The sequence below is a fragment of the Carassius carassius genome, chromosome 43 (assembly GCF_963082965.1).
Source record: "Carassius carassius chromosome 43, fCarCar2.1, whole genome shotgun sequence".
NCBI classification, from domain to species: domain Eukaryota; kingdom Metazoa; phylum Chordata; class Actinopteri; order Cypriniformes; family Cyprinidae; genus Carassius; species Carassius carassius.
In genome coordinates, this window is record NC_081797.1 from 16,061,845 (window position 1) to 16,079,560 (window position 17,716).

The 17,716-nt window shown below is 40.3% G+C and overlaps 1 protein-coding gene across 2 annotated transcripts in view; it reads left to right on the forward strand.

Moving 5' to 3' along the window:
* The window catches only part of tmem266 (transmembrane protein 266), a 63,478-nt gene that overhangs the window by 12,105 nt on the left and 33,657 nt on the right, over window positions 1-17,716 (forward strand). The window contains exon 3 of one of the 2 annotated variants that reach the window (XM_059536365.1): window positions 15,295-15,483. The exons of the other annotated variant lie outside the window; for it this stretch is intronic. Within the exon in view, the coding sequence (XP_059392348.1) occupies window positions 15,295-15,483 (189 nt within the window). The remainder of the gene's footprint in view (window positions 1-15,294; window positions 15,484-17,716) is intronic. 2 annotated transcript variants of the gene reach the window in all.

Genomic DNA, 17,716 nt, shown 5'->3' on the forward strand with positions numbered 1-17,716 from the left:
GATGATCAGATCGTGCCTCCCCAGAGACTTACCTTCAACAGGGTCATTGTGAGCCGAAATGGCGGCCACATAGACCTTGAGGGTGGAAGGAGACAGCCTTCGTTCCAACCCCTCCTGAAGAAAGGAAAGCACTGACCCGATCGGACATTTCCAGGGGTCCTCACGCCGTGAAGAACACCACGTGAGAGGTTCCACTTCAAAGCATAGGCGTGTCTGGTGGACATGGCTCTAGCTGAAGTGATGGTAGCTACCACCTGTGGTGGCAAGGTACCTAAACCTTCCGTGACCCGTCCAGGACCCACACATTTAGGTTCCACAGATCCGGACGTGGGTGCCAGAGTGTGCCCCGTCTCTGAGAAAGAAGGTCGTTCCCAGGGAGGGGCTGTCGCAAGGAGTACAAGTTCGGGGAACCAGGTCCGGCCGGGCCAAAAAGGTGCAACCATGAGGACCTGCTCCTCGTCCTCCCTGATCTTGCACAACGTCTGTGCAAGAAGGCTCACTGGGGGAAAGCATACTTGCGCAGGCCCAGCGGCCAGCTGTGTGCCAGGGCGTCCGTGCCGAGAGTGCCCTCGGTCAGGGAGAAAAAAAACTGGCAGTGGGAATTTTCTGGAGAGGCAAACAGGTCTACCTGAGCATCTCCGAATTGTTCCCAAATCAGCTGAACCGACTGGAGGTGGAGTCTCCATTCCCCGGGGCGAGACTGTTGCCGTGAGAGCTCGTCGGCTGCACGATTGAGCCTGCCCGGAATGTGAATGGCACGAAGCGACCTCAGATGCTTTTGACTCCACAAGAGGTAATGGCGAGCGAGTTGCGAGTTGCGACATGTGGCGGGAGCGTAGACCACCCTGACGGTTGATGTACGCTACGGTCGCAGTGTTGTCCATACGGACCACAACGTGCTTGTCCTTCAGCAGGGCCCTAAAGCGGTGCAGAGCAACTCGAGGCAATTGACATGCCACTGAAGTCGGGGTCCTGTCCAGGAGCCCGACGCAGCATGCCCGTTGCACATGGCACCCCAGCCCGTGGCAGAGGCATCTGTTGACACAACAACATGTCTGGACACCGGTTCTAGGGGCACGCCGGCCCGTAGAAACGAGGGGTCCAACCACGGGGTGAAGTATCGGCGGCAGGCCGGAGTGATGGTCACTCGGAGCTTGCCCTGTTGCCATGCCCATCTCGGGACTCAGTCGTGAAGCCAGTGCTGAAGCGGTCTCATATGGAGTAGCCTGAGTGGTGTGACTGCCGCCGCGGACGCCATATGCCCCAGGAACCGCTCTCTTGCCCTCGAATTGTCTCAGGCAATTCAGCAGTGACTGCGCGCGCTCGTTCGTAAGCTGCGTGAACATGGCGACTGAGTCTATTTCCATACCGAGAAAAGAGATCCTCTGCACAGGGGAGAGCTTGCTCTTTTCCCAGTTGACCTGAAGACCCAGTCAGGCAAGGTGTCTGAGCACCAGATCCCTGTGCTCGCACAACCGCTCTCGAGAGTGAGCTAGGATCAGCCAGTCATCGAGGTAGTTGAGGATTCGGACACCTTGTTCCCTAAGAGGAGCCAGGGCTCCCTCTGCGACCTTCTTAAAGACGCGGGGAGACAGGGCCAACCCGAATGGGAGAACCTTGTACTGATATGCCTGCCTTGAAAGCAAACCGAAGAAACGGTCTGTGTCGAGGAAGAATGGAGACATGAAAGTACACGTCCTTCAGGTCGATCGTTGCAAACCAATCCATCGGACGAATGCATTCGAAAATGCGCTTGGGCGTTAGCATCTTGAACGGGAGTCTGTGCAGAGCTCAGTTCGAGGCACGCAAGTCCAGGATTGGCCATAACTCACCTGTCTTCTTGGGTACTATGAAGTAAGGGCTGTAAATGGCGGACTTTTGGAGGGACCGGCTCTATCGTGCCCTTTGCCAGCAGGATTGCGACCTCCGTGCGCATGACAGGGGCATCTTTGCCCACCATCGTCGCATGGACACCCCGAAACCTGAGGGGACGCCGGGCGAACTGAATCGCGTAGCCGAGCCTGAGCATCAGGATGAGCCAGCGGGAAGGCCTGGGGAGCTCTAGCCAGGCTCCCAGGAACCGAACCAGCGGGGTCAAGGGGACTACAGGCGTACCCACAGTGGGGCAGCGTGGTGGAGCAGACAGCCCCGGCATGGGAGTCATAGCGTCCCTTAGCGGGGGCGGAGTGCAGGCACTCGTCTGACTCCAAGTAGCAAAGAGGGCATGAGAAGGCGAAGTGCTCTTAAGCCGGATTTGCATGGAAACTGGCAAGGGGAGAGGAGAATGAGAGTGGCCAGTGGCAGAACAAAAAGAAAACGAGAACAAAGGATTCTCCCCCGGCCTTCCTCCGGGGGAAGGAGTGGTCCTGCTACCATCTCCTGATGAGCTGACGTCTCCAACGCCGGGTCGCCCGTCTCAGGAACGCCGCTTAGCCTGGCGTTTGGCAGGCTTAGGGGCAGAGACGGGTTGTGCCGCCCTTCTCCGGCCATCTCCTCGCTGCGGCCGGGGTGAAGGCTGCTGCTGTGGCCGAGCGGGAGTGGAGGAGGCCACAGGGGGGCGCCCTCGGCGACGAGCAGGCTGAGGCAGCTGCGCCGGCGGCAGCAGTGGACCGCCGGGGCAGGATGTGTCTTATGGCCTCAGACTGCTTCTGGGCGGCAGAGAACTGCTGGGCAAAGCTCTCTACCACGTCGCCGAAGAGGCCATCCTGGGAGACCGGGGAGTTGAGGAGCTGAGCCCGATCAGACTCCCTCATGTCTACCAGGTTCAGCCAAAGGTGGGGCTCCTGGACCACCAAAGTGGACATCACCTGACCCAAGGAGCGCGCAGTGACCTTCGTCGCCCGGAGAGCGAGGTCGGTAGCAGTGCGCGCCTCTTGCAAAACCCCTGGGTCAGCACTGCCCTCGTGCAGCTGCCGGAGCAGCTTGGCCTGATAGACCTGAAGTGAGGCCATGGCATGCAGGGCAGAAGCGGCCCTGGCCCTGCTCTGTGGACACAGTTGCATCGCAACAGAACGCTCCACCGGGGGAATCCCAGCATACCCCTTGGCCGTCAGCTCGGGATCGGACTCGGACAACGCTGGCACTCCTGAGGGAGGCAACGCAGCCGAATCCTCATCTCCCGAGGACTTCGTAAGAGCCGAAGTAGCCCTCTTATGAGAAGAGCTAGAACGGGGTGTGGCAGAGGGGACTCTATACCTTTTAAGGTAATCGAGTTTCGATCTCAACGCCGAGATGGTCATGTCCCCGCAATGAGAACATGAGCCATCCACAAACGCAGTCTCAGCGTGCTGGAAGCCCAGACACGTGACACAATGATCGTGGCCGTCACGAGGAGCGATGTATCGACCGCACCCAGAAACACACGGTGAAATAAAATCTTTAAAAAGACGCAAATCGGCCTGTATCTCTTTTGTGAAAGAAATTTGCTCTTTCAGAGGTGTTGAAGCGCTCAGGGGAACGCGGGAGCTGTCGCAGGAAACCCAGACGAACCGCTGAATCGCGCCGTCACACCAACACCAGCTCTTGCTTGTAGCACTCCAGTGAAAGCAGCACACGATGTGCTCGGCTCCAAAGCGAAAGCTTGAATGCGAGTTGCTCGCGTTGCTCCTTATATACCCCCTATGTGGGGCGGAGCTCGCGATGCAAATCCCGCAGACCAAGGTACTTTGTGTACCATTGGCTCTTTTTGTTCCACTCGAAGGTGATTGGGCTCTCGGGCGAGATCCCATTCGTAACATTGAACGTGACTGACTGAATGGGAACTTAAGTAGGTCCAATGTTGTCATTCTACAGTCGTGACAGATTTTCTTCAGTATTTTCTGACCGTGTACTGAACATCATCTGGTCATGTTGTTATTGTTTATATGTGTCCTTCTATTCACTACACAAGGTGTGTGTGTGTGTGTGTGTGTGTACGGAAGTGATTGTGCACACGTGCATGCATATTTATGTGCTCATGTTTTCACACACGCATGCTTACATGCACTCTGACACACCCTGAGGATGCCTTTATGCTTGAAACAGGTCAGCAAACATTTAGCCTCCACTGTTCTGTCTAATGAGGTCTGTCTTGTAGTTTTGCGAAAAAGCTGATCATTTTCTCATTGTGATATTCAACATTTACAACAGCGTCCTCTCTGCTTGTTCTCTTTGAAGACTATAGTACCATCCAGATTTACTAACAGTCACTGTTTATGATTTCATTATGTTATAATTACACAATCTGCTTTTTGTCATGTTCATATAACTTATGATCTACAGATGCAGTAATATGCCACTTTCCATAAACAGGGTACAAATTAAATGAGAATATAATAATTAAATGAGTTTTGTCCTTTTTTTCAACCCTGTTACAATAATTTGGGGCTTATATATATATATATATATATATATATATATATATATATATATATATACTGATTTAATTCCACTTAATTTTTTTTTTTTTTAGAAAATATAATTAATTAATCAATCATTTGATTAATTCAATAAATATAGAACACACACATAAATGTGTAACAGGGTCAAAAATATATCCTTAATTAAGCTGTTACTCGAAAGACTTTAAAAGGCTCAAAATGCTGATTTAGATACCAATGATAATAGAATTCCAATAAATTAAAGAAAAACATGTTTGGTTGATTTTTTTTTATTGGAAAAAAATTTAATTATATTATTTGTCTGTTTGTAAAATACCATTTAAATCGTGTTACTACTTGTTTTGGTAACAGGGTTGAACACGAGTTACATTTATATTACATTTACATTTATTCATTTAGCAGACACTTTTATCCAAAGCGTCTTACAAATGAAGACAGTGAAAGCAATCAAAAACAACAAAAAGTCTCAGTTAGCTTAACACAGTACACGTAGCATGGGCTTTTAAATAATATAATAAATAAAATGAAAACAGATAGAATAGAAAAAGAATAGAGCCAGCTAGTGTTAGAGGTCTTTATATATACACACACACACACAATTGCATAATAAATGAAAATAAAATAGAATACAAAAAGATTAGAAAGGTAGTTAGATTTTTTTTTAAGAATAGAATTAGAATAGTGAGTGATAAAGTTAGAGGGTCAAATAAAGATGGAAGAGATGTGTTTTAAGCCGATTCTTGAAGATGGCTAAGGACTCAGCTGCTCAGATTGAGTTGGGGAGGTCATTCCACCAGGAGGGAACATTTAATTTAAAAGTCCGTAAAAGTGACTTTGGGCTTTTTTGGGATGGCACAATCAAGCGACGTTCACTTGCAGAACGCAAACTTCTAGAGGGCACATAAGTCTGAAGTAATGAATTTAGGTAAGAGGGTGCAGAGCCAATGGTAGTTTTGTAGGCAAACATCAATGCCTTGAATTTTATGCGAGCAGCTATTGGTAGCCAGTGCAAATTGATAAACAAGTTGTGTCAAAATGTAAAAAAAATTGAATTCAATTATTTGTCTTTGTGTGAGAAGCCATTTAGATTCACGTTACTACTAGATCATGTTACATTTTTGTAATTGGGGCAAATCAACAGGGTTGTACACAGGAAACAATTTTACATATATTCTATATATTTACCTATTTATTTGTAAATAAAAATTTGCTTGTAATTGAGAATAGATTGTTAGAGTTACATTTTTTTTTGCAAAAAAAATTCAATTCAACCTTACGCCTGTTTCATACATATTTGCATATTTTTTTTACGCACCCATGTTAACGGATTCCAGTTGCATTCCAGGAGCGTTGCGTCTGCAGCAGTGCAGCGATCGTTTGAAATTGTTTAATTTGTATTTTCGTTTATTTTTATTTATTTGTGCTATTTACACAATGTTTACATTTTTTTCAAGTTTGTCAGGGTACAGAAACCAAATAATTAAATGTAAATTAGCACTGGCTAGTCTTCAATGTAAAAATGAAATATACAATCAAACCTACATTTATTCAGACACCTTCAACATTTCTCACATTATTACAGTTTTGCTATATATATCAAAAATGATATCTGGTGTCTGAATAATTTTTTGTTTGACTGTTAAAACTACAAAGTAATTCAGTCAAGAGCAGTGAGTGATTTTCTTTCATTTTCTTGGATTAACATTACAGCAGCCAGTAGCTAAATTAGGCGCGGTCACTTTAAGAGACGATGAACGCATTCAATATAATACACATCCCATTTTTTTCTTCAACTGTTTACTTTCACTTAATAAATAACTGACAGTTTTTTCGAGCATAGATTCCAAGGTGGATATTTTGACATATTTTGTATGTATTTGTCGGCACAAGAGCAAAAATAAGCAAATTCGATGTTCAAGTGTTTTGAGACGCCTGCGTGAGCCCTGAACACCAGAACACCGCGAGTACTGAATTGGGCTCTTTCACATCTTTTTGTTTGTTCAAACTGCGATTTGTATTTGTTCGTTCAGGTGCAGGAGGGACTTCGAGGAGAACTTCGCAGAAGAGAGCTCGATTCAGTGTCGCTGTCCGTGATACGCGGCTCTCTCTCTCGTGCGCACCGAACACAGCACGCGAGTAACCAGCTAAACTGTTCATCTTTTCCGTGTCTTGTGTTTGGATGCTTTAATGTTTAAATCCACAAGCGGTAAGGCTTAAAAACTCGTGAAAAAGATAAGCTTTCATGACGATGCACAGCAGTGGCCCGTCAACTGTCCTGAGCATCTTTTTAGGCTGGCCTCAGCCAGTCGGTTATATAAAATATCAAGGTGAAAGTCATCAGTTACATTTAGTACAGTTAGTATAGACCCAGCTCCCAACCCAACTTTGAGAATAAATTAACAGTGATATTTTTTTTATCGCCCGATAAGAGTCTCACGTTAACGCAGCACGTTAACGCCAATAACGGCCCACCACTAATTAAAATATATATTTTACTGCAGCAAATTGAATATCAGTCAAACACAAGTGTGTAAAAATTACAATGACATTGTTTGATGGATACAGTTGAGAAGGTCAATTTACAAAAATATCACCAGTTGGTGTTTAAAACAAGTTACTTTTCATTCAGTATTAGTTTTACATTACATGATAGTTTATCCAACCCATCTAATGGTTCATAATAACACAACAAAAATACATGGGATTAGTGCCACCAATGCTTTAAAAACAAGTAATGGGACACCAAATGTGCCGTGTTTGTGCACTGCACCATATGCTTTAATTTCTCATAGCTTTGATGCATAGCCTTTAATGGCTCTGCAGAAAAAGGGGTCATGCAAACACTCTGACTTACAACACCAGACATCTGTTCTGATCAAAATATTCTTCAAAATAACTTGCTTTGTATCTTGGGTTTGGTCCAAGTGAATCTTTTTTGGGCCCACAATATGCTGACACACTTTTTTTCTAGTTCATAATACACAAAGCTGCATTGTTATTTAACCTCGAAATACCGTTCAATGTCACACGTGTCTCCACGATAAGACTGTGGCAGAAGAATGAAGTGAATCTTTCAGACATTATTACATCAAGGCCGACCAATGCAAGCACTTGACTTTGACATGGGAATCTCACAGCTGGTGACAAAACAACCTGCTGACTTGCTCAATGGCTCGCTGGATGAATGCTGGTTGCAGCATCTGGCACTGAAGGTCTAACAGATGTTACCAGGATATCACCTGACACCCCTTTGGTACCCTATATGCAGTTTTACTACCTTGTTTCAAGGCCTATGTGTAGACTTTGTAGTATATAACTTCTCACCTATATCACCAAAAGTTTGCAGGCCACAGTCGTAATGCAATCAGTTTTCAAGCGTATTGTTATTGTCCTCTGCAAACCACGAGTTCAGAGCCATAGAGATGATATCTCCTCTGTGATTTGCAGTGTGTTTAGTGTGTATGGTAGCCCATCAAGGGACGTTACGATGACTTTAGTGCATCCCATGCTGAAACAGCATTTTATTGTCTTAGAAGGTCACTGAATCTCATAACTCAAAACTGTACTATGGGAACTTGATATAAAAGAGAAACTTTTAGATGGATGTTTTTACTTCATTTCAATTTACAAGTACAAAATAACACCTCTGTATAAATAGTAAAATGTTCAGCTGATGTCATTTTCAACAGAAGTAATGAAAAATCATAATTTTTGTGAAATTTTTATACCTTTTGTTTGCACATTGGACTTGTCGTGATCCAGCATGGTTAAATTAAATTAAATTAATATTGAAATGTATAATATATTAATTAAAACAATTAAATATTTAGATTAAGAGTTCATAATTTCAGTAATATTGGTCTCCGCGTCCAAAAACTTACAAAACATAGACTGGCTTAGTGTTGTTCATGGTTTTTGGGGCATAAACGTTGGTGAACTGTAAATATATTTGATATTTGAGTTGTTGGTGATTGTTATAGTTGGTTATTTAAAATATAATTATTTAGTTATATAGTTATTAAAAATTGAAAATAGTAATTAGAATCAACATCATAGCTTTTATGCTTACAGTAACTTTTACTGAGCTGAATTGCTTCTAAGAGAACCATTATTTTTTAAAGGAATCGTGTGTTAAAGGAATAGTTCGCCCATAATTGAATATTTTTATGGTTTACTCACGCTCGAGCTCCTTTTGGAAGTTTCTTAACATTAACAAAACATTTTTATTATTTTAATTCCTAAAGGGTTTCTGGAATACCCCACACAATTTATTTGGAAGACCATTAAAAGAAAAAAAGGCTATGGATTCAATTGTGCAAATGATTTCTTTGTAATTTATATGCATTTTTATTATAATCATTTATTAAATGTAAATACTAAAAATTATGTAATATGCAAATATATATAGCCCCCTCAAGCTTAGCAGTTCTTTCATTTGACAGACACTATTGAGGTATGTTTGTAAATACACATTTTTGGTAACCAGCCTTTATTTACGATGAATCGAAGCTATAAAGCTGGAAAATGCAGCAACCCATAAAACTGGTAGGTGGGGGTTAATGTTCATCCCTGTGGGCTACTTTCTTATTTATTTCTATTGATTCTCTCCAGCTGATTTATGACTGTGCGCTGTAAACTCACTGGGGGCAAAGTGAGACGCCAGCTAGTTTAAGTCGTTCAGTCAGTCGAAATAAAAATAATTATAGAAGATATAGCAGAACCCCTTCTAAATTGAAAATGTGTATTTATGTGTGTGTAACACTTTATATTAAAGTCCAATTCTCAGTATTAAAGTGGTCATATGATGCTGTTTTAAAGATCATTATTTTGTGTATTTGGTGTAACAGAATATGTTGACATGCTTTAATGTTCAAAAAACACATTATTTTTCAAATACTGTACATTATTGTAGGTCCTCTATGCCCCGTCTCTTTCAAACACATAGTTTTCTACAAAGTCCCTCCTTCTGACAAGCGCAGTCTGCTCTGATTGGCCAACTGACCCAGTGCATTGTGATTGGCCGAACACCACAAGCACTTGTCAGAAATATAACATACTTACAGTAGCTGATTCAGAAGCACCAGATTGTCGTAGCAAAGTCAGAATGACCTCCTCTCCTAGATTCACGAAACGGTAGTCCATAAAATGCATTGCTGTTCTATTGTAAGTAATCTTTAAGATTCCTAAATCATCTACTTTCAGAAGGACAAATAAAGAGCATTTTCTTTCTCCTAGAAACACACAGCATCTCCCCGACATGACTGCTTCAACACTAACTGTGTTAATGAAACCACGCCTTTGTGCGGCATTATTAAAGTACATAATATAAGTACTTTATTTTTGGAATGTGATTATGTAATGCAGATTAATAAAAATACAGTAAAAACAGTCATAAAGGAAATTATAATAAAAAATGTATTTAAATACATTTTAAAATGTCATTTATTCCTTTATATTATAATGGAAAACTATTCCTTTAAAATGTAAAAATATTTCACTATATTACTCTTTTTACTCTTTTTGCTGTGATTTTGGCTATACTTTCATGTAAAATTAGAGAAACAACATAATATCTGTTTTAACTGAAAGTGCTGCTCCTCTCTGCCGCTCACTGAACAGAGCAGATGCAGAGAGATAGAGAAACTAAATAAGGTTTGTCCAAGAAGCAGCCAGATTTGTTGCTAGGTCCTTTTTTTGGAAAAAAAAGGGGAGGTCCGTCACTAAATCTAGCGACAGTAGCTAAGTTGGAAACACTGTGCATCTCCATTTCTTCAACTGTGGGCTAGGTCATCGGTCGCGTGTTAATAAAATTAGTGCCGTTAAAATTCATTTGTGTTAATGCATTATTAACGCATTAACTTTGACAGCCTTAATTTGAATTTATAATTTTTTCTTCTATTTTACAGTTACCTTTACATTGGTATGCAGGTAAACAAAACAGATCTTTTTAGTAAGTGTTTTAATTATTTGTATTTATTTATTGATTTATTAGCATTTTAGTATTAGCTTTTCATAAATTTACAACTCAGAGGGTTTTGGGAAACTCCATGTGAGCATTGCGCCGCTATAGCGAACACTCATCAGCAGGGCCGTCACTACTGGGGTGAAAGGTGGTGATGATTAAAGGGGCCCCGCAGCTGAGGGGGGGCCCTGGCGAACTCAACCGTCTGACTGAGGCCAGCCTAAAAAGATGATCAGGACAGTTGACAAACCACTGCTGCGCATCATCACGAAAGCTTATCATTTTCACATGTTTTTATCCCTTGCTAATTTAAACATTCAAAAGAGTTTAAAGGTTTCAAACACAAGATTTTCGGTGTGCACGCAGAGAGCCGCGTCTCACAGACACCAGCACCGAGCCGAGCTCTCCTTCAGGAAGTTTGCGTCCTTCTGTACCTGAACAAACAAATACAAATCACAGTTTAAACATTCATCATTATCATTATAATGGATGCATTGTCTCTTAAAGGGACCGCAGCTAATTTACTATCTGCTGTCGGTGTCCTTAATGTTAATCCAAGAAAATGAAAGAAAGAAAGAAAATCACTCACTGCTCTTGACTGAATTACTTTGTAGTTTTAACAAGAATTAATCCACAGTCAAACCAAAAATTATTCAGACACCAGATATAATTGTTTATATTGGTTAACTAGGTGCAGGACACTATAGTTTATTTTTGTGAGTCTAGCAAAATAAAGCGAACTGTGACATATTATTCCCAAAAATTCTTCATACTGTAGACTACCAGTGAAATTGGTTAAAAAAAAAATTACATTTGGGACCAAAAATTATTCAGACACTTCGACCTTACCATATTTTGCTTACGTGTTTTTTTCTTTAATTGTTAATGCAACCTTTTCACACCACAGAATGAACAAAATTAACAATTGCTTCATAAATGGTCAACAAAGTATCGATAGTTGTGTAAATATTGTCTATTGTCATTAAAGTTTTGGTTGATTGTAATCCATTACATATCTTTCTATCAAAGTTATCTGACATTATCAAGACACAGAGTCCTTGTCATCTTTTATTACCAATTTCTGAACTATAGCAAATAAACTGTGATAATGTAAGAAACACTGAAAGGTGTCTGAATAGATTTTAGTTTGACTGTATATTTTATTTTTACAGTAAAGACTTTGCAGTTCTATTTTACATTTAATTATTTGGGTTCTGTGCCTGGACACCTACAAACTTGAAAGAAACTTAAAAATTGTGTAAATAGCACAAATAAATAAATAGAATGAACATATAAATTAAACAATTTCAAACAGGACCCACTGGTTACAGCATTGCATGTGGTTATTTGAAAATGTGATTATGATGCCCTGAACAGTTTGTGCATGTCAGGACTGATTAGAGTCCTGTTAGCAATCGGTGGGAAGCAGTGCCAAATGTGCAGATAGCATCAGGGAGGACGGGACGCCACATGCTGAGGCTGTCCTTTACCAGCCAGCCGGCATGAAGGGTGTGAAAAGAGATTTTGGGGAGAAGTGCGACCGAAGCGCTGCTGTCATGGAGCATTTTGGTTTCTGTAAAACTATGATTGATGATGAACAGTACACGACTGTCATTTATTGCAAACTTCAGTTGAAATAATAAATACAATATAAAGAAAGTTATGTTTTTTTTTTTTTTGCATTGTGACATTAAATTTAAGGCAATTAACCTTGTTTCCTCCCATTACCATAATCTGTTCAGATGCTTTAATTTTGTACATTGAAATTACAGTACGTTTGGGTCCACAGCCAATAACATTTTAAAGATTGCCACGGGCCAGTATCCAACAGAGACACTTCTTATCATAAAATCACTTTCTCACAATTTCAATCCACACATATACAGTACAGTGTAGTCTCTCTACTGACCCTGTATTCGCAGTGGTAATATTTCGTTTTTCTTCTCCATCTCTGTATTCCAAGCTTCCTTTTTTGTTCCCCTCTGCTTTTTTCTTTGTACTGGCATAATTTATCTCCCCTCATCCAGCACGCCTGGGACAGAAGCCAAAACCCAGGATTCTGCCCCTCTCTGCCTCCGTTCTGTCCTTTCTTCTGCCCTTGATTAAGCCGTCTTCAGGGTCGCGAGTATTGATTTCAGTTAAGAGCGTACATTATGATTAAAAATTATCACATTGCCACTTATTTTGGAAGTACGACTACTTGTCTTTACTGCACAGATGGTCTTCATGATTTCCATGTTGTACACTGCAATTAAAGAAGTAATTCTACCAAAAATTTACATTTTGTCATTGTTTACACTTGTTTGTGTGAACTGTTTCAGTAAGTCGCCACGAAATCAAGAGCAAACAGCTAAGCGTAAGCACTGCAGAAGTATATATTCATCGTCGTGTTTGCGCTTAGATTGAGAACAGCAATCCCAGACTGCAAACGTGAGTAGAATCAGCGCACTGAATCCAATAAATCAAAGACAAAACCGGCCAGAACTGACCATTACATCCAACTGTGGGACTTTGTTGTTTTGCCACTATATTGTGCTTTGAAATTCTCCCGATGCCTCATTATTGTGGGACCAGGATGGTGTGACCGTGATGAATATTCGGGGTTTAGGAATCAATCTAGACACGTGGGACGCCGGCCTCAACTTAATCTGCTTTCATGCATTTCTTATGTAGCCATTGAGGTTTCCATTTCCATATTCCACGTCTGCGGCCGTGCCCTTTTTGAGATTCCTCTGTTTGCTTCCCGTCTGTCTCACAGTCGCTTCAGTCGGTGATCGGTGGGAGTACATCTCAATAATGGGATTCTGGGTCTCTGTGGCTTCTGTGATTCAGTTCGCTCTCCTGTTGCTAGTCGTTCATTGTGTTTGTGTCTCATGCATCATGTATTGTTGGAATAAAACACACTCCTCATCCCTGACCTCTCCTGCATTCTTAACCGTGGCATGATTTTTTTCCCATCTTCTTTGTACCATATATACAGTCCCCCTTGTGTATTGTGTTTGTACTCTTCGTCTTTTCTCCTTTGGACATGGCATTTTTCCATATGCTAATTCCAGGGCTCTTATTTATCAACTTATTCTCTGTTTTTGTGCTGCACACTTCTGATATGTGCCCTGCTATTGTTTGCTGTTTGAAGTCGACATGATATGCAACTCATTTTGCTCTATATTGTGAAATATTTCTAAACGATGAAATCAGTGTCGGTGAAATTAACAATTAGCATTTGCATTACTTATTGAAATTAATAAGCCTCAGGCTAAAGATAGTGCCACTGCCTCTGCACTTACTCCCAATTTCTCTCAAAAGGGGTACAGGAAAGATGTGAGCAAATAAATGGGAAAACAAAGTAACATGCATTACTTATTTAAAAATAGTAACTCAGATATTTCATTGAAAATTAAAAAGTAATACGTTACCTTACTAGTTACTTGAAAAAAGTAATCTGATTATGTAACTTGCATTACTTGTAATGCATTACTCCCAGCACTGGATGAAATAATAATAATTATAATTAAAAACAAACAAAAACAACAAAATGCTACCTATTTTTTTTATATGTATTGTAGACAGCATCAAAACACTTCTAGTTATGAACAAGTAAATAGTATACATTATGAAGAATTATGTGCAGTGTCTCGCATGGACTTTTATGCAGGGCCCTACATGAATCAGTGAATCATTTTAGTAAATTGGTTTGTTCAGATGTAAATAGGTCAGTTCACAAAAGTAAAATGCTTGATTTACCTGAACCGTGTACTGAGCAGTTTGATTGACTGATTAAAATCAATCTACCTTAAAAATAAACTGCACTTAACTTAATATTTCACTACCTAAACTGCAAAAACCTTTACACAAGTCCTCAAGTGAATCAGTGACTCATTTTAGTGAATCACTTCTATTAGCTGGTCCATATTAATTAAGTAGTTATTTTAAGCAAATTGCTTGGCTTACGTGAAACTTCACCAAATGGAGTCTAACTTACCAGTGCAAACAAATGTGTTTAACTAAATATTTTGCTTCCAAAAATTCAGGACTTCTACGCATGGCATGAAATAAATCAGTGAATCATTTGGTGAATCGGTTCTTTCATAAAATCCACGAGAATAAAGCAGTTCGCTAATGTAAAATGTTTGATTTACATAACAAAACTGAATGGACTGATTCACTAAATCGTTATAATTACCGTTGAAAACTAATATTTTTGCTATCATAAATTCTCACATAACTTCTACACAGTGTCTCAAATGAATCAGTGAGTCCTTTAAATGCGTGAATTCTTTATTTCAGGCGCATCTTATGAATGAAGCAGTTTGACAAGTAAACTGCTGCTTTACATGTTCACAATAAACTTAGTCTAAATTCCCAAAACAAACAATTTGCCTCAAATGAATTAGTGACTCATTTTAGTGAATCAGTTCTTTTGGATGGTTCATGTGAATGAAGCGGTCCAGAAACGTTAAATGCTTGATTTACATGAACCGTCCGAATGAAACGTTTCATTAAAACTTTCCAGTGCAAACAATTAGGCTTAACTGAATATTTCAAAATATTCATTCATGACTTTTTACTCAATGCCTCAAATAAATCAGTGAGTCATTTTAGTGAATCAATTCATATGGATGGTTAATATGAATGAATTAGTTTGCCGGAAGTCAGCTGCTTGCATTACATGAATAATCCTAATGAACTTCCCAGTGCGATGATTGTAAATTGTTTAGTTGAATCTAGGTGGTTTCTGAAGGTTGTTAGAGGGTATTAATGGATATACGGATATATTATTCACAGTAAGACAAGAAACATGTTAAAGTTCAGTGTGTCAAATTTCACGTCATGTTGACTTCCCATCTGTGATACAGGTAGATGGTTTTATTTACTCACTGGTTCAGTATGTAACGTCTTTGTGGACAGTTCAAGTAAGGAGACAATAGAGTAGTGTGTCCCGTGTGTCCCCAGGCCCCCTCAGCAGGCGGCAGCGCCGGATCTGGAGGTGATCTCCCAGCAGGTGGAGGATGAAGGCCAGTGCATGGCTCCAGTGCAGCTGGTCAGCTTCACCTACAGGGACCTTCCTCTAGCTGCCCTGGACCTCTCGCTGGCCGGATCCCAGCTACTTTCCAATCTGGATGAAGACGACAACCAAGATGGGTAAGAAGCTACACAACGTTGATACCACACCTACACACACGATTACGAGATTGCGTAATCGGGGACTTCCCATGGATTTTAGTGCTATGCAACTACCCCAAATCCAAAAATAAAGCTTCTTACAAGTGAATATAGACATTTAGACTCTTTGTGAACAGTATTTTTCCTTTTGAACACACACAAAAAAATCTAAATGTTAAATTCACTATTTTCAGATTTTATACTTTAAAAAAAAAAACAATTATATAATTTTGTGTGGCTGTTTGCTGTGTTTTTTTTTTGTTTTTTTTTTTACTACTTAGTAATTTCTCACCAAAGTTTTTCAGTGCACCAATAAAGAAAAAAAAGAAAAGAAAAAATAATGCAAATATATTTAATGAATTATAAAATAATATTTAAACTTTTAATTAAATTAAATTAAATATGTTAATTTAATTTAATTGCCAAATTGAGTTTTTTTGTTCTTCTTTTCAGTGCACCCATATTATGGAATGTCCCCAAACTGAGTTTTTTTTTTTTATTCAATTATTATAACTATTATAAATATTAATGTGTCACTATGAACTATTTTAATAAGGTCAGAACTATTTGAAAAACATGATCATATTAAATAGAGGCATAATTCTAAATTTTAATCTAAAATTAATCAACTTTTAATCAAATTTGATCAAATTGATCAAATTAACAACCCTTTCTTAGTTCTGTGCTACTCTAACGTAACTTTTTGACAGTCTCTCTTTGTTAGCGCTCTTGTCACAGTGCCACTTTCAGCTATCATCGGATAAGGGATTCCGTCGAAACATACGCCAGGCTGGGAAAGAAATATTCAGATATCCAAAAAATCAGGAAGAACAGCATGCTCTCACTTACATCAACGATACTGACTTTTAACTGGAATTTCTGGAATTCATTTAATGCTTGGCAGGTGAGGTAAAAATAAGCGCCGTCATGTCTTATAAACAATACTAGCAGTATCTAAAATAGCCAAGATCGCAATCATCTGACATAAAGTAGAATTTGTTTATAATATGTTGGTATGCTAAAATGATTTGTAATGCACAACTATATAGTTCAGGTTGGTTTGTGTATTGTGTTGCAGTTAAAAAGAAACCTTAAAAGCACTGAGAACTATTTTTGGCTTGATATTTATATTGATTTTTAAGATTTCAAATGGAAACTCAAACCGAGAGACAAACAAATATATCATTTTTGAGTGTTACTGCACAATTACACTATCCTGAGACAGAAATCCATAAACTGTTTTGACTGAATAAGTTTTCGTTTTCAAAACCGTTACGCTTTTCAATAAATGGATGCATTTCTGTCATTTGTAGCATTTTTATTTTTGACTAGCATGCCTTTGTGATCCATATCATCCTGTTGCATCATTTTTTAGATTTTCAGATCAACATTTTTTTCTGCTTGTGTAAGTCCAGTCTCACAGAGTCAGACTTATGTTTATCGACACAAAGTCTGGACGACTTTGCAGCTTGAACAACATTTAAAGGGATCAATCACAGTTCACCCATTTTTTTTTTTTGTGGACATAATAAGTGCAAAGACCAGTGTCATAATGTGTCAGTTTAATTTTCAAATCTGCAATCCCATTTGTTTTCAAATGCCGGATGTTTACCACAGGAGGTTGGATTCTTGACTACTTCTCACCATATTTTTAAATGGCAGCTTTCAGTGGGTGTATTTGTGTTCCTCAGTGGGTGATGTGCAAATGTGGCTTTAAAAATCATCTGGCAGCCGCACTGCATGCTGGGAGTGTGGAGCACCTAGACCTCTATGGCGCTGACTGAGTTTTTGGCAGTCAACGCTGCCGTCCCGTCTGGGTAGCGTGACTCACCGTGGACGGTCACTGTGCAATGCTCTGCTACATGCAGGGAAAGTTGACAAACAACATAAGCTTAACTATGGCAGCCGTCACACTGTCCACAAGCCACGCCTGTGTGTGTGTGTGTGTGTGTGTGTGTGTGTGTGTGTGTGTGTGTGTGTGTGTGTGTGTGTGTGTGTGTGTGTGTGTGTGTGACAGATGGTCCATACAAACTCTCGAGCATGTGATTGCGTGAGTGTGTTTTTGAGGTGCCAGCACAGAGCGTTCTGTCTCTTATGATTCGCTTCGTCAGGTGACACACTCAGGTGTGACACATAACTGTCCTTTGCTATGATAACAGCCCAGCTCAGTGACAATTTAAGGGTGCTTTCACACTTGGTTCTCTTCACTTGG